This window comes from Hyposmocoma kahamanoa, unplaced genomic scaffold (assembly GCF_003589595.1).
Source record: "Hyposmocoma kahamanoa isolate Upper Pololo Valley unplaced genomic scaffold, ASM358959v1 80, whole genome shotgun sequence".
Taxonomy (NCBI): domain Eukaryota; kingdom Metazoa; phylum Arthropoda; class Insecta; order Lepidoptera; family Cosmopterigidae; genus Hyposmocoma; species Hyposmocoma kahamanoa.
The window spans coordinates 9,226,841-9,251,268 of NW_020654051.1; the positions used below are offsets into that span (position 1 = coordinate 9,226,841).

Here is a 24,428-nt window from a genome sequence, read left to right on the forward strand (position 1 = left end):
GAAAATTTATCAAACAGTGACAAAACCAGTAAAAGACTAAATGATTATCACTAGTAACAGGTTTCTTACCACGGTATAACTTCTTTTTATTTTCCCGATATTTCGGAACGGTTGCACGTTCCATGGTCACGGGTTGACTGGACGGCGGCAGATGACAGCTTTATGGGCAGACATATCTGTCTACCCTCTTGCGCTGTCGACGACTACCTTCATCGCGATTTGTTGTGGCGTTACCATTGTCACTCACTTTTTTCACACAAACCACACTTACTGTATCCACACGCGAAACTGAACTCGAGGTGTTTTTGTTTTTATTACTGCACACACTAAGGACCGGATTCCATGCACTGGACAGTTTAAAACCATCATCACGGTTAAATGTTTTGTACTTCGTGATCTCGATGGCTTCTCGTACCAACCGTGGTATGTAGTGATTATTACGTCTGTTATTACTGTTATTGCTGTGTACAACCGTCATTTACATAATTGACACGAAAGAGTGGAAAAAACCAACAACAATTTTTGGAGCACCACAAATCAAATTTCCATCACAGTCGAGCCTACATTACTATTTTTAGTAGTCTATACAAATGAAACTATTTTTCCGGATTTAAAACGCGTATATTTGTTTTTTTCAAACAAACCAACGTTTCGAGTCCTTTACAGGTCCCATAGTCTCTGTTGACTGAGGTGGTACAGTCATCAATCAGTTATGTCTAATGTTAATGCAAACCACCCTATTGTTTCACAATAATTACAAAAGTTATTAATTAAATATCTTATTTTTAATTTTACAAAGACACATTCCGATTTACGCTACATTACGTTTTACAAATTATTTTATTGCATGAATTTTTATTAAGTTAAATTTATTGTTAATTAATATTAGAAATTAGAATTATACTAAAACATATTATTTAGTACTGCAGTCTTATATCTGTTCGGGATTTTTCATCAGAGGAAATACTGGATCCCAAACTGATGGTACGGAGAAACCATCTTTCCTGTTGAAATTAGGATGTTTTTTAATTTCAATGGCCTCTCGCAGCATCCTGGTTAGATAACGGACTTCTTTTGCAAGGAGCTGGGGTTTGTAAAAGTTTATTGAATGTGTAGGTTTATCCATGACATGTTCGCAGACTGCAGACTTGTTTACGCGACGGTGTTTGACATCACTCAGACATAAGACTGCAGTACTAATTAATACATATGTTTTAGTTCATTCTAATTTCTATTATTAATTAATAATAAATTAAACTTATTAAAAAAGTCATTCAATAAAATAATTTGTAAAAATTAATGTGGCGTAAATTGGAATGTTTTCTTTGTAAAATTAAAAATAAGGTATTTAATTAATAACTCTTGTAACTATAGTGACAAAATAGGGTGGTTTGTATTCATATTAGACATAACTGGTTGAAGACTGTACCACCTCAGTCAACCGTGACCATGGGACTTGTAAAGAGCCCGAAACGTCGGTTTGCTTGAAAAAACAAATATACGCGATTTAAATCCGGAAAAATAATTTCATTTCCTATGTTTAACAATCGCGAAAACCTAAGAACTCGATAAATAACTATATCATTCAGCCATAGTAGGTACCAAATAAAATCCAAATAAAGGATTAAACCAGAAATGCGAAATCGTAGTTGAGAGTTGTCCATGTAAATGCCGTACAAAATAGCCCCGGAAAGGGTTCAAAAAAGGTTTTAACTCTTCCAACTTTTAACACCAGCCCGCTTGTCATCGTTATTACTAACTTTTATCCCCTCTGTTTTCATCTACATACTTTTACCTAAATATATTTTAGGAGCTGTAAAAACATTCACAAAAGTTTGGTTTGGTGTAACCAGGGCTACAGAATATTAGTATTATCGTCCGCGCGTCTCTAATTGATGCTAATGAATGGGCAGCTGAGGCCATGGGCCGGTAATTGCCGACTATTGTACGTGGCTGGTATTTCACCCGAAAGCGCTATTAACCTACCAGGAGGAAGGTATAAACTGTTCGAAACATTAGTTATTTGTTAAGAACGTATCTTAGTAACTGACTAGAAATCCGAAATTACATTTCGCCGAAATAACGTACGCTCGAATTTTCATAATCCCGAAAACCGATTTGTAACAAAACCTAAGCAAACTAAAAGTATAATTAAATTTTTTTTTAAATTGATATTCAATTATTTTTTGTGAAAATACTCCACTAAAGACACTTGGAAAAAATCCTTCGATCGGATTCGAACCAACGTCTTCTAGAAATTACTTTCGGGGTTCTGAAAATTCGAACAAACGTTATATCGGGCAAATGTAATTTCGAGCTTCTGATAGGTAACCACGTATCTTAATTTTTTTTAACATAGTTTCCTCACCGTGGTAATAAAATGTGACTAGTAACAAAAGTAAGCCAAAACTTCGATTTTTTTTTTTCATTTTCACGACTTTACAAAGTTTTAATTAAAATGTTTGCACTGATGCAAATTTAGACTACTTTAAATATATTGCAAATGTTATGAACATGGGACCTCTAAAAGACACGAAACGCTGGTTTATTAAAAAAAAACAAATATACGCGATTTTGATCTGAAAAAATAGTTTCATGGCAATATCCAAAGAACTCCATATAGTCTAAATATGTTTTGTTGAAAAATACTGTTTACGGCAACAGTATTTTTTTTAAATGCTACAGAATCTAAGGATTACACATAATCACGCCGTTAGATCTGATTAGCCTTAGAGGATAATCAGAGATTACATACTTACGATCCTGGCATGTCACCTTCATTCACCTTCATTCGCTACTCTATTAATTCTATTATTTATTAAGCTCATAAACCACAGCCAAGATTAAGTAGTCTTAATAAAAGAAAATAACGCAAACCATATATACATACACTTATCTATTACCTCTACCATGAGTTTACAATGGTCGTAGACGCTAGCGACCACATGTAATATTTATTTTAAGCATTTTAGTCCTTTTTGTGACTGCTTGGAGAGTTATACAATTTACCATAGAAAATTTTTCAAATATTTTATGCAGCCACAATCGCTAGACTATCGACACTATAAACTCATGGTAGAGGTACATACAACGAGCAACCTTGCGGAAAAATTTGGCAGAGTTTCAAGAAGCCCTATTTGTTATATTGTGGACGCCGATCCCGCAACTTATTACGAAACTTACCAACTTTCAAACATGCTATGTTTACTTATCAGTAATCTTGCCAGTCAAACCAAATAACATTTAACTTATAACAATCTTCTATCTGAGTACCTGCAAAAGTACAAAGAGTATGTGTTTTTTTTTTAATTTGCTTTATAGACAAATGAATATTTATATAAAAACAAAGACAGGCTTCGTGATTAAGATTGTAAATAAATAATAAAAAAGACACAGTTTGATATTTTAAGCATAAAACAAAATAACCCTTTCGGAACTTTCTAAATAGAAAAAGATGCTTCAGACTTTTACGTAATTATTTAGATATACAGAGTGTAACATAAAAGACACAGAGGAAATATAAGAATGAATATGTATTTAACAGAGACTGGCTTAAAAAATACGATGATATTCTATAGATATCTTATGACTGATTTTAATTAGTCACGTTTCTTGCGACAGAATAGATTTTAAATTTTTTTTTTTTTTTTTTACGCACACACTCAACATAGCCCCGCACTAGGGAAAACCCTGTGTCGCGGGTGCCATGGACACACACATATACAACCACAAATTACACCCAAACTCACGAGAGAAATAATTGTAGGCCATACAACTATTTCTCCCGGCCCGGGAATCGAACCTGGGACCTCTGCGTGGCAGTCCGGCATGGTAACCGTTCGGCCACGGAGGCAGTTAAACAGATTTTAAATTATTTATTGCAATGATTCTACTACTGAGCATATTTCATAAATATTATAACGCACTTTAGGGTAGACAACATGGAAAGCAAATTAAATTTGATGTCATAAATTCACTGTAAAATACAGCCCGGACCCAAACATGTTCTCAAGACCGAAATCGAGCAACATAAACTATGAAAGGTGTTAGAAATAATTTTGACCTTTTTTTTTGATATGAATTGGTAGAATGGTAAGACATTACCCTAGTTTTAGATTTGTCCATAAGGATTTTGTAACGTGATTTGGCAATACCATTGCCACAATGTTGATTTACTTTTTATCCCATTAACTTTGGTTTTGAAACAAATAGATTCTGTACATCAAAATTTATTGTTAAATGTGTTTCGTAACTATAAAATACATATTCTAATAAAAGTCAATTGAATATAATGATATATATAAAAAAATATAAAATTCCCTTATAGGAAAAGAGCGTGTAGTGTGTGCATGTATGTCGTATATGGTTATATAGAACATCAAAATTTCAGAACAAGTATTTATGTTGCCACGTGTGATCTACTGTGCTCGATTTCAATATCAATAATGATGACAATCTAAAATTTTTTTAAACAATTTAGTAAGACAAATTGTTCATCTAAAAATCAATCATATTAATTATCTCCAGTCTTGAATTCTCACTACACCATTTTATTACACCCTGTATAAAACATTAATAATATTATAAAAAAGGAAATTTAGATAGGTAATAATAACTTCTAAATAAGTAGCAACTAAAAATACCAAGACATTTGGCCATTAATTTGAAGCTTTTACCGTAACATAATTTAAAACATGAAGGATTAAATGTCATTAATTTGTTTCATTTTATTACAAAGCAAACATTCTCTCGGAATTTTTAGGGTAAAATTACTATCCGCATTTAATAGACCATAAGCCTATCTATGGGTTACTTCCATAGGAGAGTGCTTGACACATGTATCATTATAATCTACTGTATCGTACACCTGTATATGTAATGAACCTGCACTTATAGCGTTCGTTTACAAGACTTTTAACAAGAATTACAATTTTACAACCTTCTTTGGAGACTCAGAATTGTTTAACTTAAAGAATGAACATAAACAGCTGATTTTCATCACATGAACATACGCAGTGATTGTCATCATGCAAGTCTGAATATACGAGCTCTTAGAGAGTATTAATGGCTTTAGGTGTAGACGACGCGGCTCCGAATCTTGAAATCGGTTCACACTTCTTATACTGACTTCGGTAAAGACGAATCCGCCAAAGTGACTTGCGACGGAAAGGGATAGGTAGCCATTACAAAAATTCTTTCTCAGAATATTCGAGATATCTTTTGTATACTAGAAAGAATCAATACGTACTCTAATTGATTTTATACAGTATTGAAAGTCGCTGCCTTAGATTTTCAAATCAAATCAAATCATTTATTGTGTACGCACCTCTAAAAGGTCTTAATTAATAGTCAGTAAATTGAATAATCGCTTTTCAAATTTCGCATTGTCGTAAGTCTTAAGTATATAATAAGGCAGTTATTGTATAGTTATTTCAATAGGATTATTTTGTAACATATGCATAATATTTGTAGCAATTTCTTTTTAAGTATTATTGAGATTTGAAACAACTCCATTAGTTTTGTTATGATGACTAATATATATTTAATATTAACCAATATATAAATTCTAATCTTACATTTTTATTGTAAAAAACGTACTAGACGAGAGTGAGAATTATGACGTAAGAAATATTTGGTTGGAATATCTTCCCGTTTTGTATACAAGTCTAAGTTTTTTCGATCGAACTTACATATTTCCAGTATGTACATATATATGCACGGTAGAGTGAGAATTTTGTATTACTGGAAGAAAGATTTACAACTATCGGTATGTTTTATATTGATTAAGATTCGAACGAGCTTTTTTTGGAGCGTAAATACACTTGATGTATCAACACTATACCCCCATAGTACGACACCGTAGCTTAGCCACAGCGTACGCGTAGTACGTAGTCGACGCCATTTGTATGTTCGTGGTCGCTTTAACTTCACGAAGTGCATATGCGAAACTTGATAGTTTAGTTTTTATTTTATTGGTATGCGCCTTCCACTTGATGTTGGTGTCAATGGCTATATCCAGCAAAGTGAAATTACTTACTTTTTCTATGACTACATTATTAAATTTGAAATTTATGTCTATCGGATGTTTTTGATAAAGATGGAATGTCATTAATTTGGATTTTAAAATTTATTTGCAGATTATATTCCTCCATCCAGTTTGATGTATTCTCAAATATAGAGTACAGCTTTACATTTAGGTTAACATTATTCTGATATGGTGTAAGTATGGAAATGTCGTTTGCGAATAGTACACATGACTCGTTTATTATTTTTGCAAGATCGTTGATATATATCAGAAATAGAAGACAGCCGATGACACTTCATTGCGGAATTGATGCATTAATAACCTTTCGATCCATATCGTATATTTTCAATAGTGCCGTTTTTATAATTGAAAAATTCAATTTTTACAAATTGCTCTTGGTCTTTTAAGTATGACGCGAACCTTTTATGTGACGTTCCGCATATACCTATTCGATATAATTTTTGTAACAGTATATCGCATTGCTCTTTGTCGTAGGCCTTAGTCATGTCCAATAATATCCCAATTGCATAGTTTTCATTAATTATTATATTTAGTATTTCTTGTATATATTTATATACTGCTGAGACTGTGTTGCGTTTTTTCCGAAATGCATTTTGGCACACGTCAAAAATTGTACAATTCTCGCAGAAGGAATATATGCGGTGTCACATACATTTTTCAAAACTTTTTGATGCTGTGGGTAAAATACGATACTTATTAGGATCTAATTTTGAGTTTTTTTTTTAAAGTAGGTTTGCTTATAGCTTTCTTAATAGAGAAGGGAAGACGCCATCATTAAAAGATTGGTTAATTAACGCTCAGAATGGAAAAGTCTATTAATCCGCACATTCTCTAATAAAACTGGGTGGCAGTTCGTCTATGGCATGACTTTTCTTATTTTGCAGGTTTCTAATAGTTTTGTTTATTTCGCGGTAGTTTGCTGGTGTTAGAAACACTGTATTTTCATTTGGCGACATTACGAGGCGGCTGCGAGGTTTTTCACTGTTTTGGTTGGTTTGTTCTCCCGCAGATGCAAAACAACAACTGAAAATGTCAACTACCTCTTTAGGATCACTTATTTGCGTATCATTATCATTTGGTGTAATATTATGTTTAATTTATCTTTTATTCCTTTTTTCTTAGTTCGCTCGTTTATAATACTCCACATTGTCCTTATCTTGTTATTTGATTTATTTAAAATGCAGTTTTCTTGCTTCTTTTTTAATACTTTTTCATATTTCTTATAATATTTTATAAGTACTTGACTATTCGAATTTTGAGTGAGCATTTTTAATAATCTTTTATTCTTGCAGGAAACTTTTACACCAACTGTTAACCAGTATTTTTTTTTCCTTGTTATGTTTTAGTTTAATTTTACGTTTTGGAACACCTTGTTGAAGAATGTTAATGAGCGTATCATTAAAGGCTTTATAATTTTCATTAATATTTTTGTGATTAATTATTATAGTATTCCAATTAATTGAGCTTATTTTTTATTTAAAACATTCGACATTCATTTTATTGTAGATTCTTTTTTCCGTGTACCAAGTAATTTTATTATATAATATATAATTTTATTTTGTTTCACTAATTTTATTTGTATAATAGTTCCGAAGTGATCAGAAAAACCTAAATCAATAATAAACAACCGCAGTATGTGTAACATGTGTAGGTGTTTTATGTAGTTTCTAAGATTATATTCCAAGATGAGATTTAGGAACTGTTTTACTTTTAGATTGGTTTTGTAAGATATCTATATTAACATGTACATACCTCCATGAACTTTTTTCACAAGGAGCTTCTAATGCTACTAAAATTCGGTGCTGAAAATCGTTTACTTTTACAATAAAACTGTTAAATTCAAACAATATTTCAAGTTTTAGAACCTTTTTATCTGAATCACAAACTATGCAGTTAACTAACCGATTTTGTCCATAGATATAGAATAATATCAGAACAGAGTAAAAAAAGCGACTTCAAAAGTCATTCGTCCCCTAGTTTGTCCAGCTTAGAGGTGGAATAATTTCTTCAAATTTGAATGGGAACACTTCTGAGGTACCCTCTTTCCAACAAGAAAGAATCCTCAAAATCGGTTCACAAATTATTTGGAGCTATCGCGTGACATACACAAAAAAACAGTCAAATTGAGAACCTTCCTTTTTTTTGAAGTCGGTTAAAAAAAGCGTTTTACCATCAAACCCTAATTGATGTTGTTATCTCGCATTATGCAGTGATTCGTCAAAAATAGATACAAAAGTTTAAAATTCGAATAGATATTAGAAAATTGAATTAGCTGATATGTGCGCACGACGATATTGAGATTAATATACAATCTCTACAGTACTATATTCTATTGATAACATTGACCTATCTTGAAAATAACCCACAACGAGACTGCTTTCTGCTATATAAATTAGTTAAGGCGATAATTAGGCTAAAAAATGTGTAGATTAAGAGAGCCACTGTGAGGTCTGTATTTGTAAAAGCCTCTATAAACAAAAAAGATTTTATAAAAAGACTGCTTTCCTTAACTCTGTCCATACATGGTTCGAGCGAATATCCATGTTGGTGATCCTCTTGAACTGCATCACCTTGGGCATGTACCAGCCGTGTGTCGACGATCAATGCACGACCAATAGATGCAAAATATTACAGGTATGCCATCTGTGCTATATTTTTTAACAATGGGCAGAACAGCAACACCGTATTCATAAAAAAAGTTTTATGTATTTTATGGATTTTGAAATCCAAACGCTCATCGAAAAAGAACGTCCTTATAAATCAGTACAAAAATGAATCAATTTCGATGCAAATGGACGCCGACGTTTTTGGTCGCCATTAAAAAAGATTTTCGACATTCTTTTGTTTTTCATGACGCGCCAAAAAGCGTTTCCATTTGAAGGCCAAATTAATTTTTGCTCATAATTTTTGGAGAAATTGTTACAACTTCTTTTTGTTTTCGTTGTTTTTATTGAATTTTTTGTTAACAGGTTTTCGATGATATAATCTTTGCGTTTTTTACGCTGGAGATGACGATCAAGATGGTCGCTATGGGCGTGTACGGACACGGCACATATCTCGCCGATTCATGGAATAGATTAGATTTTTTCATCGTCATGGCTGGGTCAGTATAAAATTACATCACACACGAATTTCTTATTACGTTGCACACATACTTAATATAAAACAGTGTTCATCACGAATAGATAATGTTTGTTCATTAAATAATTTTGAATTAATTGTACTTTAAAAAATAAGTTTAACCGGCTTAATACTTCTCCCACAATTCTCCTATAATAATTATGTACAGTCATTACCTAATACAGTTAACGTTTCCTCTCACGTTTCAATTAAATCTATACCACCTGTGATAAGAACGATTCCAAGTCCAAAAAGGAAGATTGAGAATGCAATAAAACGCATCATTAATACGCATTTTCCACTAAGCGGCAAGTCGTGGGCGGCTGGTAGCACGCGACTCTTATACATTCAAATAAGTCATTATACCAGACTCTGAAGTAAGTGCCATTTTCCACTAAGCTACTTGCCGCGAGCGATGGCAGCCGCTACGGCTAGTTTTACTTCAGCGCCATTTTCCACTAAGCAACCGCAGACGTAGCGGCGAGTTTTACACGCATTTTCCACTAAGCAGCTAGTCGCGGGCGTCTAACCGCTTGCGACTCCTATTTATTCAAATAAGTCAATACCATACCCACTGACGCGGCCGCGACTCTGAAGTAAATGTAGCCGCTACGTCTGCGGACCCTCGCGGCTAGTCGCTTAGTGCGCTTAGCGCCTTCAAATTAGATGCTTGTGCGCTGCAGTGGTGCGTGGTCTGTAGTGCTTTACTAAGGCGATTATCACACTGAGTTGCATTTTTCAACATTGTACCGGAGTATCTCAGTTTGTATAAAAAATACGCGCCGTACAACACACTGACAACGCGTTACAGCGCGGGAGTGCGGGGCGCATGATCCGTCGTCTCACGTACTCCGCTGCGTGGTGCGGGGCAGTGTGATAATCGCCTAATTGTGTCTGCCACAACAGCGGCGCTGCAACTGCACTTCCAAATATTGTCTGAAAATTAGTCGTGGCGTGCCTTCTACAAGTGTCTAATTCGAAGACGCCCTTACTTTTGAATACTCATAAAGTCTATTTTATATTTATGAATAAAAACAAAATTAAAATTTCAAAAATTCATTCGCATTTGTAAGTAATGCTTTATTTACAGAGCCCTGGAGTACGCATTGAATGTGGAAAACATAAACCTATCTGCGATAAGGACAATTCGAGTTTTGCGACCGCTTAGAGCCATCAACAGGATACCGAGTAAGTACATTCAAATTTACGAGTACAAAAATATTTAAACAGCCTGTAAATCTTTGATTTCATGAAAAACTAATACTTACAGATTTTTATATTATATATATATATATGTATCGCAGAAAAATGGAATTGCAGACATTCCTAAATACCCATCTGTAAAATCTCTATCACGAACTATTTGACCTCTTCGCTTAGACAACCGCAGTGCACTTGACTTAACAACCCTCTTAAGAGGACATTCCTGTGAGCACGCTCAGTCTAGATGGAGCCGTCTATATGAAGTTTGATCTTATTTTGAATCCAATGAATCCAATAAAACTAATTGACAAACGATGCAGTAATCCAAACATTGCCCAACTTTAAGCAAAATGTTCAACACATTATAACGCACACACTCACTGCCCACACTATGGCAACCCTGTATCGCGAGTGGCATGGACACACACATAGACAACCACAAATCACACCCAAACTCACGAGAGAAATAAATGTAGGCCATACAAATATTTCCCCGGCCCGGGGATCGAACCTGAGAGAACCTGCATGGCAGACCAGCAAGGTAACTGTTCTGTCACGTAGGCAGTTAAAATTATATAAATAGATTTTGAATAAGTAATTTCCCTGTAAAAAGTAATGGCTTTCTTATTCTAAACCTATATTACCATATTATATTTTTGTAGCAATAAAACCCAACGGAATCATAGGTCCCGGTCTGGTTTTCTTACGTATCTATGCATTCCCCGAACTAAGCCTGAACTCCAATTTTAGAAGACAATTTTCAATTAAGCATAACGAAGCCGGCACTTTAATTTTACTGATGATAGCTTTGACTAAAATACAGTTTATAGACTTGTCAATTTCAAATTATATTTCAAAATCGTATTAAATGACGTATGTAATGAAGTGACGTATATGCACCGCGCCATTTGCTTTTATTAACTCCTACTAAAGTTAAAAATGCAGTCCTTTACGAATACTTTCAAAATAAGATTCTAATTACATAGAATTTAAGTGTCTCGTTGTATCTGCTAATGGAAAACCTTTAAAGGAGCCTATATCTATAAATAGAAAACCGTGGTAGCAAATGATTTGACCTACCGCCTCTTTAGCAGAGGCCGTGGGTTCAAATCCAGGCTTGCGACTCAAAGTTTTTCGGGTTTCTGGTGAAGGAAAAAATCGTCATGAAACCTGCACACGTGTCAAGTTAACAACCTGAATTGGGCCAGTGTGGCCGACTATGGTCCAAACCGTCACCTGAGAGGAGACCCGTGCCCAGAGGTGTGACGTATAAATAGGTTAATGATGAACCTATCTAGAAACATAATAACATTGTTAGTAACGAAATAATTTACGCGACAAAATTAATTTTGCTAAATTGAAGCACACAACATTTGCAGTAATTGGATACGAAAATTAGAATGAAGAAAATTAATCGCAGCAGCTAATGCGAAAGATACACAGACAGCCCCTTGTGGTATTTCTGAGGATATCTTTGTGAATAAACAAATGAAATATGCTTTTATTTTTTAAATCTCCCGAGTACAAGCAATTTTTTGCCGTCTAGGTACCATAGAGTATAAAACCAGAAATAGAGACGAAATGTCATTTGATTTGTTTGAAAACTATTCTGTCATATAATTACTGTGACAACTGCGCCAACCCAATTGATGGGTGTCGTCAATTGTTTCACTTCAAATCGACCAGTTAACTTAAGAGGGAGCAGAGGAAAAATTCCTAATCTTCGATTTGATTTTAGAGGGGTATATCCACTTTAAAGTTAAAAATAAAATATTGTATGAGTAATTACACGATATATTCAAGTATAGACATTAATCAGAAACATAAAACAATAAATTTTCACATTTTTTCGATTTATCCTCGAAATGCTACACGTTATTAGGACAAAAATTAGATAATTAATTATATTTATGCATGATCGACAACTGTCACTACGGATTTTTTTTAATCACTTTAGTTTTAGAATTATTCCGCTAAAACGAATTTGGTACTTTTAATGCGCAAAATTCAACATCTCCTGTCGCATGTCACGCGAACTTCAGGCATATATTTGTTTCTCAAATTTGGGCGGAGCCAACGTCAAGACTTTTTTGGCATGCTCCCTCTTAAGCTTTGCTATAGTGGACGAAAATTGCAAAATTACATATTTAATATTTAACTACCGATGAAATTTGATTCCGTTTGTTTTGTAATTAGATGTTTTGCTGTTTTTCCCCCCACACCACCGAATGGAACAGCACGCCATTCTTAGAGATATTATCTTTATTACAATAAATACACAATATTTTTGGAATATACGGAGACGTACACCCAGGTCAGTTGTTGGCGCTGTCTATATTTCAGTGCAATAGACAGTTGTTATTTATTAGTGCTGTATCACTGCTGAGTTACCAGGAATGTATATTTCGTCTCTATTTCTGGTTATATACTCGATGCATGTAACAAATGACATTGAAATGTAGTAATCTAAGTAAGGAGTCTCCTCACAATGGCGTACTTTTATTCATTATTTTATCATTATTCATGTCCTCTGTACGTCCGGCGTATCCTGGGCAACAATATACGAGTGGGATATGCCGATGGGATATACTGGCAAATTTTGCATCACGATGGCGAACATGTGCCACACTTCAGCATGGCCGCTACTACTAGAGACACGGGTAACGACAATAACTTCTGGGCCACAGTTATTAGTGTATGCCATCGATAGGACAAGAAGAAGAAAAGCACACTAAGGAAAAATCCTTCGATCCGATTAGATTCGAACCAGGCCTTCAGCATACCGTTCCTGAATGTATGCTGAAGGCGCTAATACATATAAATTATAACAAACTAGTGGAATAATTTCGCAAAAATTAATTGAATATCACAGAAGTAAAACAACGTGTTATTAAATAAACTATACTAAATAATGTAGTATTTTTCCTAACTTATGTACGCCATTTTTAGTCACATTTTAACATGCTTGCGTTGTCATTTTGCAATAGGTATTTTTTATTTATTTATTATGACGTAATCTATCTCGAGATTCTAATTTCCAATATGCCTTTTATCCTAACAATGGTACCAGTGGTACAAAAAAACAATACAGAGGATACCTTGACCTAATTGTATCTGGGACCTCGGGACATCAAACATCTCAACCGATTTAAGAGCCTATCGACTCACAATGGTTGCACTAAAAGGGGATACTTAGACGGCATTCTGTTACTGGGAACGTCAATAACTGAAGTTTACTGAAATACATAATTGCCGTACTTTTATTTTATCGAAAGGAAGTTAGTTGAGGTGGCAAAAAATTACGATTTTGTTTTTAAATCCTAATCTGCAGCAATACAGCAGTTTATAGCGAACATGTCTGTTACTCAAATATTAAATTTATTGAATATCATGATATTTTACTACAACGATATTCAATTAATTTTTGTGAAATTACTAAACAAGTTTATTATAATTTATTAATACAAAGATCGAACGTTAAGAAAATTCCTTCAATGCAGCTGGATTTGAACCAGCGCCTACAGCATACCGTGCCTGACGCTCTCCTATCTGATCTACGGAATAAGCCAGCTATTTTTTTCTATGTGCTTGTGGCAGATTTTTGTTTTTTTTTACATTGTATTGTGTGTGTAAAATTTTGACTTTTACTATTGTGATTCTTATTTCAATTCATTATTTTGTGGTAAATATTAAGTAATCTGCAACGCAATATTACTACTGGAATGATGTATTATTATCATGATCATCATCAACCATTTATACATCACACTACTGGGCACAGGTCTCCTCTTAGGAGAGGGCTAAGACCATGCTGACCCAATGCGGGTTGGGGACTTCACACGTATTATTATATCATAAAAAAATTCCTTGGACCCGACTGAACTCAAACAAGTGACTGTTGTCTAAACATGGCTATCGCTCTGCAAACTGAGATAGGGATCGCATTGTAGTTAAAGTAATGGAGCATTTTCACAAAAAATATATTAAATATCATGGTAGGAGAAACGACATTCAATGAAAATAAAATATTGTAATGGTGTTCTTTTTCAACACGGCAGACTGTAGCAGAATATCGAAAAAACGTCGCCATTTTGCTGAGGACCCTTTAATCTCCCAACACTATTGTCTGATACTACACTCTTGTTGTGTATTGTAGCTCATATTTATTTATTTATATGTTGAAATATATGTTCGATCTTTATATTAATAATTATAACAAACTAGTGGAGTAATTTGACAAAAAATAATTGAATATGAATTCAATAAAAAATTAAAATATATTATCGATTTAATTATTTTTATACCAGTATTATTACAATACCTGAATCATGTATGGTCTCATGCATTCTTCGGCATAACTTGGCGACATACTTTAGCTGCGTGTCGTGATTTAGTTTAAACACGTAAATTGACACTTTACTGTACGTAGCACCAACTGTCCACCGATACCCTACACCAAGAAAAGATTTCCCACCATAACACTATTAGTATTTTATACCAATATACTCTTAACATTTTATTTGGAAGTCATTTTCTGCGTGATATCACCACAATACATATATGAATCAAGGAGGCCCATACATGTACATTATTTAAACCCGCTCGCTCGTTTCCGGCTACGCTCAACCAGTCACGGCGGATATGTTGCGTATATGTGTACAGTTAGGGTATGGAACACATTGCCGTGTTCTGGATTTCATGACAACTTGAGTATTATTAAGGTTTACGTTTTCACGCCTAAACCGTTGAACCAATTTTGATGACTTTTGGTAGAGATAGAGATAGGGCCTACGAGAAGGAAATAAGCTACATTTTACCACAAAAATAAACCTCAGAGCGGTTACATACACATAACTGCCTCTGTGGCCTAACGGTTACCATGCCGGACTGCCACACAGAGGTCCCAGGTTCGATTCCCGGGCCGGGAGAAATATTTGTATGACCTACATTTGTTTCTCTCGTGAGTTTGGGTGTAATTCGTGGTTGTCTATATGTGTGTCCATGGCACCCGCGACACAGGGTTTCCCTAGTTCGGGGCTATGTTGAGTGTGTGTGTTATTATTATTATTATTATACACCCACTTTTAGCAGCGATAAAAACGCGATGCAGTAGCTAATCGTCTACCTTTACATACGCGCGCGATTTTAAGCAGCGATGCAAACGCGCGATTGCGTCGATGCAATCGCTTGTACATCACAAGAGAAGCGATGCCATCGCGCGTTTGTATCGATACAGTCACATGTTTGCATCGATGCAATCACCTATAAATCGCAAGTATAACGATGCAATCGCGCGTTTTACGAACACACGTTTGCATGGAGAACAAATATAATTATTAAAATAGTTAGAGTACAAAAGTCGCGAGCACCAGCTTGTATCTAATAAAGCAGTATCTCCTATTCTCGTGCACATCTTCACTTTTCATCGCCTCAGAACGTGAACGCATAATAAATAAAACTTATAAATATATCTATATTCAATTAGGCATATGTAACAGGCTATCATGCACTAATAAGCCAGTTAAAGAAATGAATCTTTGTGGCCTGAGCTAATGAATTTGTTGGTGCCCGCGATCGACTTGGGCAACAAGTAAGCCAGTTTGAAATTCTGATTTCCCACCTTTGGGGAAAGTCGTGGAATTACACGCCTCGATAAACACAATCGGAACAGGATATATAATTGTTTCAGTTGCTTTGGGGTAAGACGCAATATAAGACATTTGAGTATTTTTAAACAATGCAATTATGACTACTTCGTGAAATGCATTTTATATATGTAATTTATAAAGCTTAAATTCCAATTGAACAGATAGAACAAATGTACCAATAAAAGTCTGCCACAACTAACGTTAAGTAAAATAATAACCTTAATCGGAACAGGCAAACTTAAGTGTTAAATTAGTGCAGTTACAGTTGCGTGCAGTTTACTTATAAAGGCTTGTGTTTTTACAACACGCTCCAATTAAAAAATAGCGTGTAAATCCTGCTAGTCGTACTGAAAAACACATTAAAGTTCGGCTTTTAGTTATATCAAACCGCAATAAGCAACAAGTGTTTAAGTATACTATTTGCCCGGATGTACAATTATAGTCTTTAAAACGTGCATCGTAAAGGTAACTTTGCGAAAATATATATCGGTTATCTCAGCTGAATTTATTTTAACTCAAAATGCCAAAACGTTAAGTCACAGCTTACGTTAAAATTCAATAAATCAGAGAGCGCGCACGGGCGTCACGACTCCCAAAACATTTGGAACGCACAAAAGACAACCGGCAAACTTTAGCACAAAGCCCCTTTGGGGCTCAGAACAACTGGCACAACGCAGCTTGGCCACAAATTTAAATCGAGCTCTAGCTAGCGGTTAAACATACATCGGCAATAATCTGCGTACCCGCAATTTATTACTGGCATAACGCGTGCCTTTTTATTTGGTCGGAAATAGAAATTTACGATCTTAACGACTTTCAACGCTTTAAGAATATTTTCATTTTACTTATTGCATTCATTTTACTTAATCATTGAGAGAGCCCAGCGAGCGGTTTTAAAGGTTTCTACCTTCTGCCCTTTCCTTTACCCCATTTACCTTCTGTAAAAGTCGTGTAAGGTACTAACTAACTGTAAGGCTATTTTATTTATTAAGTCCACAGACCTCAAACAGCACGTTGCACTATATATAGTACTTAAAACACTAACAAAAAATTTGTCTGCCCCAAAATTGTACCATCAAAACATGTGTTTATTTCCAGATTTTTTGTTTTACTTGGATCATTTTTCTACAATAAATTAAACGCCAAATTGGCCATATATCATTTTTGTTACATAAAGGTTAAGAAAAATCCTCGAAGAATTCCTTCAAAATACGTTCTATGATGATACAGAGAATTTATTAATTATCCCAAAATAAATATTGTATAATTAAGCGTACAAGTATATGATTTGAATTATAATGTTTAATTATTCTTTTGTTTATAATTTAATAATATGTCCACCAGTGTAGTACTTTTTACCTGATACAGAATTCTTCTAGTTCAGGTATAAGTGTTATATTTTACAATGATTCGCATAATGAGTCTTTAGTTATTCCTTTGTACAATAAGATATTCAATAAACAATTTTATTATTATTATTTACTATAGGTAATAAACAACTTTGGTTGATTTGGTTGGTTGTTCAGCAATGGGAAGCAGCAGGCTTATAATAAATAATAATAATAAACAACACAACAGTGACCCGTAACGCCTGAACAGTTTGAAACGCCAGCACTGAACCGCTCCCTAACGCAATTGGTGCGTCAGATCAATTAATTGAAATATTCGATTCATTAGCTGAAACTGTAGTTACTTCACTTAGCAACATATAAATTTCTAAATTCAACAATTTTCTCGACAAACGATTTACGTCATGACAGCTGAAAACTCCTTTTGCAGGTATGCGTATTCTGGTGATGCTTCTCCTAGACACGTTACCGATGTTGGGAAATGTTCTGCTGTTGTGTTTTTTCGTGTTTTTCATTTTTGGAATCGTCGGAGTACAACTCTGGGAAGGAATCCTTCGACAGCGCTGCGAACTGGTGCTCCCAGCGAACGTGAGGCGACCCAAGTATGTACTTTCCTTATAACTTTAGTTTCATGTATAAAAAAGTAAATTAGGTTTTCTTCACACAAATTATCATTACAAATGACTCGAGTCGAGATTCAAAAGTGTGAAAAAGACTTAATACGATTCATAAGCTCATACACACTTGTTTCATAAGCTCATAGACGTAAGCGTTAACTAATGGTTCTGAATACTCGAGGAATACAAAATATGATGCTAAGAGATTACTAACATATTTCTTTACACGTTTGTGAGTGAAAAAACAGCTAAGATCACTTTTTCATTTTGTTCAACTTGCTCGCGAGCGCTCGACTTAGAGGCACGTCCCATAGCTACTATTGACTGCATGCAATATTTAGCGCTTACATCCCAAATGAGCACTTCATTGCTGCTCTATATCATTCAACGTTCTATATTTTAAAGTTGCATTATTTTCTATCTGTTTTCAATATTTTGTAAATCGCGCATGCCCTTGAAGTAAAGAGCTTACTATTGATTAAGTTCACACACGTTAATATTGCATTCCGTCAATACTCACATGCGAAAAACAAACTAACATTACACGCATGATGAATCATTTGATAATGCAAGGAAGAGTTATACATCTTATAATCTTTACTGCATTTAATGATTCTGAAACATGTTCGATCCAGACAGTACAAAGTAGAATAGTATACAAAAACCTACAATAGAGAACCATAGAACCATAGATGAGAACAGCCATAGATATCAACTAACATCATAGTTCTAGTACATAGAGCTCTGTAACATCCTAATTTAAAGTAAAGAATGTGGTCTCAAGCTACTATTATTGAGATTGCATTAATCATACATTTAGTAAAACCATATTCTTTACTTTTACAATTTAAATTAATAGAACTTACCGTAGGTACATAACACTCGTCACCGCTTCCTAAATTTATGTTCCAGAGACCTGTCAGAATGGTACAGAGTGCGCGTCAGACTGAATTCGTAAGGATTTGCGATAAAAATGAATGTGTTTCTATTAAGAGTTTCAGATCTGGTTGTTTCGTGTACCTTCCACCGCCCGCCGTCCGGGCGCGCTATCGTATTTGCTTCCCTGCGAACTGGCAGTTTTGTAAAGCCTCTACTAACTTTTTTCTAAATGTTCACTTTACTTTCAATTACTCTTGGCACCTAAATAGAGAACTGCCAGTTTGTGTCATTCAAAAATAGATAGATCTATAACTTTCTCCGAAACATTTCGATTGTTCTACTTCAAACACTACCCTAAAATTTGAACACGTTCTGGACTATTCTGTTACAAATCGATCTTCTGAAACTTTGCACAACCACAAATTACCTTGTTTTCATGAATTGATGAATTACTGTTTTAATTTATTTCGTGAACTGTACCATTCCTTTTCTAAAAACAGCTTTACTAACACCCTTTGTCAAAGTCAGGCTAGATATTGGCTAGAATTAACAACGAATTCTCACAGTTACAAATAAATGTATACATTGACCATTCAAGCTCACGTCGCGCTTTTGTATTATCTTCTAATTTTCTTATCATTTATTTCAATCGACTGAAATAAATTCATCATCACCACTAATGTCATTATAAATATTTTGTAACTTTGACCAGAGCCTGTGAAATTTAAAATGAAAAACGTGTCGTTAAATATATTGGAGATGCATTTAGTAGTTAAACTTGAAGAGCACAATAAAACCCTTATGGCGATCATCAAGGGTGAACGTAACGAGCGGACGCCCTAAACGATGTGGGTTACGGCAGACCATGTTCTGGCGCCTGTTACAGCAGCTGTCGTTAAATGATAACGACCTTGTGGCCGCCGGCTCTACGTTAATCTTGTCCGACCATGCCGTGCCGAGCCACCTTTCAACCACTCCAATTGATCGGTCCACCAAATTGATTTACTCCATTAAACACTCCAACTGTGCCTCCATTTCAGCATGGTATTTGCATGGCAACTATCGTATTTAATAGCTTTTACTGATTGTACCCCTAATTGCATGCAATTTAATTACAGCTTCGATGTTAGTGCTTGGTGTATTGGATAGCTTCATTAGCATCGGAAAATTGTTTAGCCATATTACATTGAAAGCGTCGTTAGTATTTCAATTGTTAATATGGAATCCCTGGGGCCAAAAATTCAATGCTAACTGAAAAGAACTGTCCAAATAGCGAAAAGTTTTATTATGATAGTCTTTAAGCTCGGAAAATAGGAAAGTGAAAATGTCCACGAGATCCTATTACGGCTTCAACCTCGCACTAAAATTGAAATAGTTTTTGTAATATTTTCCTTTATCATAAAAGGGACGGAGGAGCGTTTTCATTATTTGTTGGAAAATTTCGTTACATCCTTCATGAAAAGTAAATAAAGGCATGAGAAGAATCCCTCATACTTTCTTGGAAGTTTTTTCCGGGACATTTTGTATCTTATTCCAGCTTATTCTAATCCACAGGAGTAAATAAGAGGCATACTTTATAATGTACATTTTGGTAATCCTTCCGCAATAATCGTAAAGTTTATTCCACTTTGGCATAAACACTTCACCGTTTTAACCAATACAAAACAAGAAAGAGTTTCCCTCAAATGCTATTTCAACATTCCATTCAATCCAATATTTTTTTCTAATAACTTTTGATTAACTACCCAATAATATATTAACGATGATAAACTTGTCTTAAAACTGTAGGTTATTTTAGTGAAAAAAATATCAGAAAACATTTACACTTTATCATACTCACCGTAATAAAATATTCCGCAGCATATCATTCTACTATGAGTTCTCAAAAGACATGGACTACATCTGTACAATGCCAGAAGACAATGGTATGCATACGTGTTCCAACCTCCCGCCTTACCGCTACGGTTCTATAGTGTGCAACGAAACTGCCAAGCCATACCCTTCACTGAACCTGCCAACAAACATGTCATGCGTAAATTGGAACCAGTATTATACCAATTGTACACAGAGAGGATCTAATCCGTTTCAAGGAACTATTTCGTTTGATAATATTGGCTTGGCGTGGGTGGCGATATTTTTGGTACGTAATTTCACTTATGTTGCTTATACGTCATAATATGTTGACGCGTTTTTTATCATAATTATTATTGATACAAAGATCGAATACAAAACTGTCGATTATTACCACTAGTTCTGTTGTACAGCTATGTTGACAGAAGTACTCGTATTTTTCTTCTTATTCATTCTATTAATAAATTGACAGTTTTCTTCACAGAACTACTGAGAATTTTCTCTCTCACTAGTTTATATTGTTTTACTAGATTGGCAAAACAATCTAGTAAAACATCAATACTCATTACAATCAACATTATGTTATTTATTCTTTAATTATTATGAATAGTGTTAAATAAAATATAAAATAGTAATATTAGAATATTTATGTTTTATCTGTTTTCTTCTTTATTTTTGTTTGTTAATAAACGAAAGCTGGTTTTCATTACGCCGTTAGCAGTCTAGATTTAAGTTTCTTTTGTACCCATTTCTTAATAAGTAAATGTATTGCAAGTAGATACCGATCTTTTGTAATTCGAACTGCAATATTGAAGGTAACATTTGCGGTTCGCCACACTGGGTTGTGGTTATATGATCTATTTATTGCGACTCATTTACAAAAGTACGCATTTCCAGGTTATTTCACTAGAGGGATGGACAGATATAATGTACTACGTACAAGATGCTCACAGCTTTTGGGATTGGATATATTTTGTTTTACTTATAGTGGTAAGTGGATTATTACACAAAAAAAAAACTTTACCGAATTAAGAAATGATTGATGTGATATTATTAGATGCAACAATGGAAAGAAAAATATTGTAAGGCCTATCAAAATTTCATTTCATTGTAATTCTCAACAAAGGCAGGCAATCAGGTCACTTTTCTTCACAGATCGGGTCATTTTTCATGATCAACCTTTGCCTGGTCGTCATAGCAACCCAATTCAGTGAGACTAAGAAACGAGAAATGGAAAGAATGAGGGTCGAAAGGGCTAGATTCACATCTTCGTCGACATTGGCCTCCTCTACAAATAATAGTGAACCGGCTACTTGCTACGCTGAAATTGTTAAGTACGTTGCACATTTATGGAGAAGATTCAAAAGAAGAATGGTCAAGAAAATTAGGTAAATATTTTTTTATAGAATGATTCACTTCTTGAAATTCGTCATCACGATTCGATCGCCAGTATTGATTTAGCAGTTATCGATAAAATAATGTCACAAGGAAGTCTCTAGCAACACTTCTATGCGTGCTTATGACATAATAAAGCGATGTTGATTATGTTCCAACAGAATTATAACTTCGTTTTCTTATACAGAAAACGGTAATTTGTGTTTTAAATTCATTCTTCTGATACAAAATGATCAATCTAAGATTACCCGGCCCTACTTGCTTAGCACCATGTATATTCATGGTATCTAATAGATCTGATTTATCTTTGCTTACGTTACTCGAAAATTTACCTAATGTAATCTTAATAAAGTCGTTTTTAAATCGTGATAATTTTTTCTTGACCGGCCAATAGACTAAAGAATAACTACATATTTCTTTGTATTAAAGGTTGAGGCTTAAAATTTTATTACAAAGTTTTGACTTTGGCATTTCATACAAGTTTATAAAGGCACTGAACCCTGTTAACTAAGAATCGCAATTATTTAAAAAAAGTTGACTAACTCAACTTAAGTAAAGTACAGTTAAGAGCACATCAAACTTGACATTTTGAACTTTGAACTGTTCGTATCGCAAGCAGCGCAGAGTTGAATTTAATTTTTAATGTGAAGTTTGACGTGCTCTTGTTCTCAATTAGACTAGTATTTTGTCAAAGTTATGCAAGTAGGTTTTGTGTTTTTCAAATTGGCTGTATCGTAAAAATCACAAAACTTCTGAACCTTATATTCTCGTGGAGTGACCAAACATTTCGACACTTAATCGCATAAAGCCGGTCAGAATAAACGTTATGTCCATGCATGTAAGAAGAGCGAAAAATACTGTGCGTTTCGCGTCGGCGATCTGCAGGGCTAAAAAGGCCGCATTAGCAGAATGATTATATGATTCATTGATAATTCATATTATGAATTATCGAACAAAACAAAAAACGCAATTAATCTATTTGACAGTGTTTTATGGAGGTCTCCATAGAACACTGTCAAACAGATGATTTGCGTTATATAAATTGTAAGCAATTCATAGTATGAATTGTCAATTAATCGTAATATAATTGTGCCATTACGGCCTTTTTAACCCTGCCGAGCGAGAGCGACACTTAAGGGCCTTTTTGCTCGTATTATATGGACCAAGTTTTAAGCACAGGCCACACCGCGAACGAAGCTAGCTCACTGTGTGCACAGACTGTGCGTAAACCGAAGTATGAAAAAAATGCCCCGGCTACGTGAGCTAAGCTAAGTTAGCTTAGCTTCGTTCGCGGTGTGGTCTGCGCATTACGAAATAGAAAAATCAAGCTTTAGGATAAGCTAGATAAGAAAGACTTTAGTACTTATAATGTACTTTACGTAAGTTCATAGTAATATTTCCCGAGGTTTTGAGGTTTTTTCCAAAAGTTTATTTTTATTTATATTATTTTATTTTCTAGAGTATACCGATACCAAAGAGCTCAGGTGCGATGGCAGACAAGTCGTGAGACTCTACAACTTCCTGCAAACAAACCCAAACAACATCACCCTTGTTGTCCACGTATTCATTCACAGGTAAAAAATCTCTACTTAATAACAATTTTTGGTAATTATGAGCCATTCGTGAAATAAAATATATTCTATGGAGTGTCGTCTCCAACAAAAATTCCTTTTCTCTAACGACATACGATTTAAAATATCATTTACTCATCATAGTCACACTCCTCAACATACATCTTCAGAGATAGTTATAGAATATTCGTAAAACTTCACAAAGCCACTTCCGAGTTTGGAGGACCTAGGCAATATAACGAAGCTGTATTGTTTGCCGCAGACGGGGGTGAAACCCGAGGAGGGGAATGAGGAACCCCTTGGCCGACCCAGCCTGTTGCGCGTGCCCTCTCTCTCCGCCGCCGATCTCGAGGTATAAAAATGCTACGAACCGTCCCGAAATTCTTAAACTCAATTGTGCTAGTAAACGTTTAGAGATTGCGTATCCAGACCTTTTTATTACATCCTGTATAATAACGATTACAATTCAAAGTTGTTTACAAACACATTAAAGATTATGAGGATAGAATGATACCCTTATTGTTTTTATGTCTTTTAAATAAATCAACATCTCACGTGAGAATAAGACGAAAGTTTGTTAGAATTTAGATATTATGAATGAGAAAAAATTATATAATATCCGTCTTTTAGGTAAACTCACAATTGGTAATTTTTCAATTGTTATTTTCAATACCTAATTCACCAAAGGGCAGTCAGCAATGACGTCCTATCATAACTGACATATTCAGATATTCAAATCAACCTCCCCG

General features: G+C 34.6%; 1 protein-coding gene across 1 annotated transcript in view; it reads left to right on the forward strand.

Moving 5' to 3' along the window:
* The window catches only part of LOC113233791 (voltage-dependent T-type calcium channel subunit alpha-1G), a 95,565-nt gene that overhangs the window by 41,997 nt on the left and 29,140 nt on the right, over positions 1 to 24,428 (forward strand). Inside the window, exons 2-10 of the mRNA XM_026468991.1 lie at positions 8,569 to 8,680; positions 9,016 to 9,149; positions 10,257 to 10,354; positions 17,797 to 17,968; positions 20,723 to 21,002; positions 21,611 to 21,703; positions 21,869 to 22,101; positions 23,568 to 23,682; positions 23,942 to 24,031. Of these exons, the coding sequence (XP_026324776.1) occupies positions 8,588 to 8,680; positions 9,016 to 9,149; positions 10,257 to 10,354; positions 17,797 to 17,968; positions 20,723 to 21,002; positions 21,611 to 21,703; positions 21,869 to 22,101; positions 23,568 to 23,682; positions 23,942 to 24,031 (1,308 nt within the window). The 5' untranslated portion in view covers positions 8,569 to 8,587. The remainder of the gene's footprint in view (positions 1 to 8,568; positions 8,681 to 9,015; positions 9,150 to 10,256; positions 10,355 to 17,796; positions 17,969 to 20,722; positions 21,003 to 21,610; positions 21,704 to 21,868; positions 22,102 to 23,567; positions 23,683 to 23,941; positions 24,032 to 24,428) is intronic.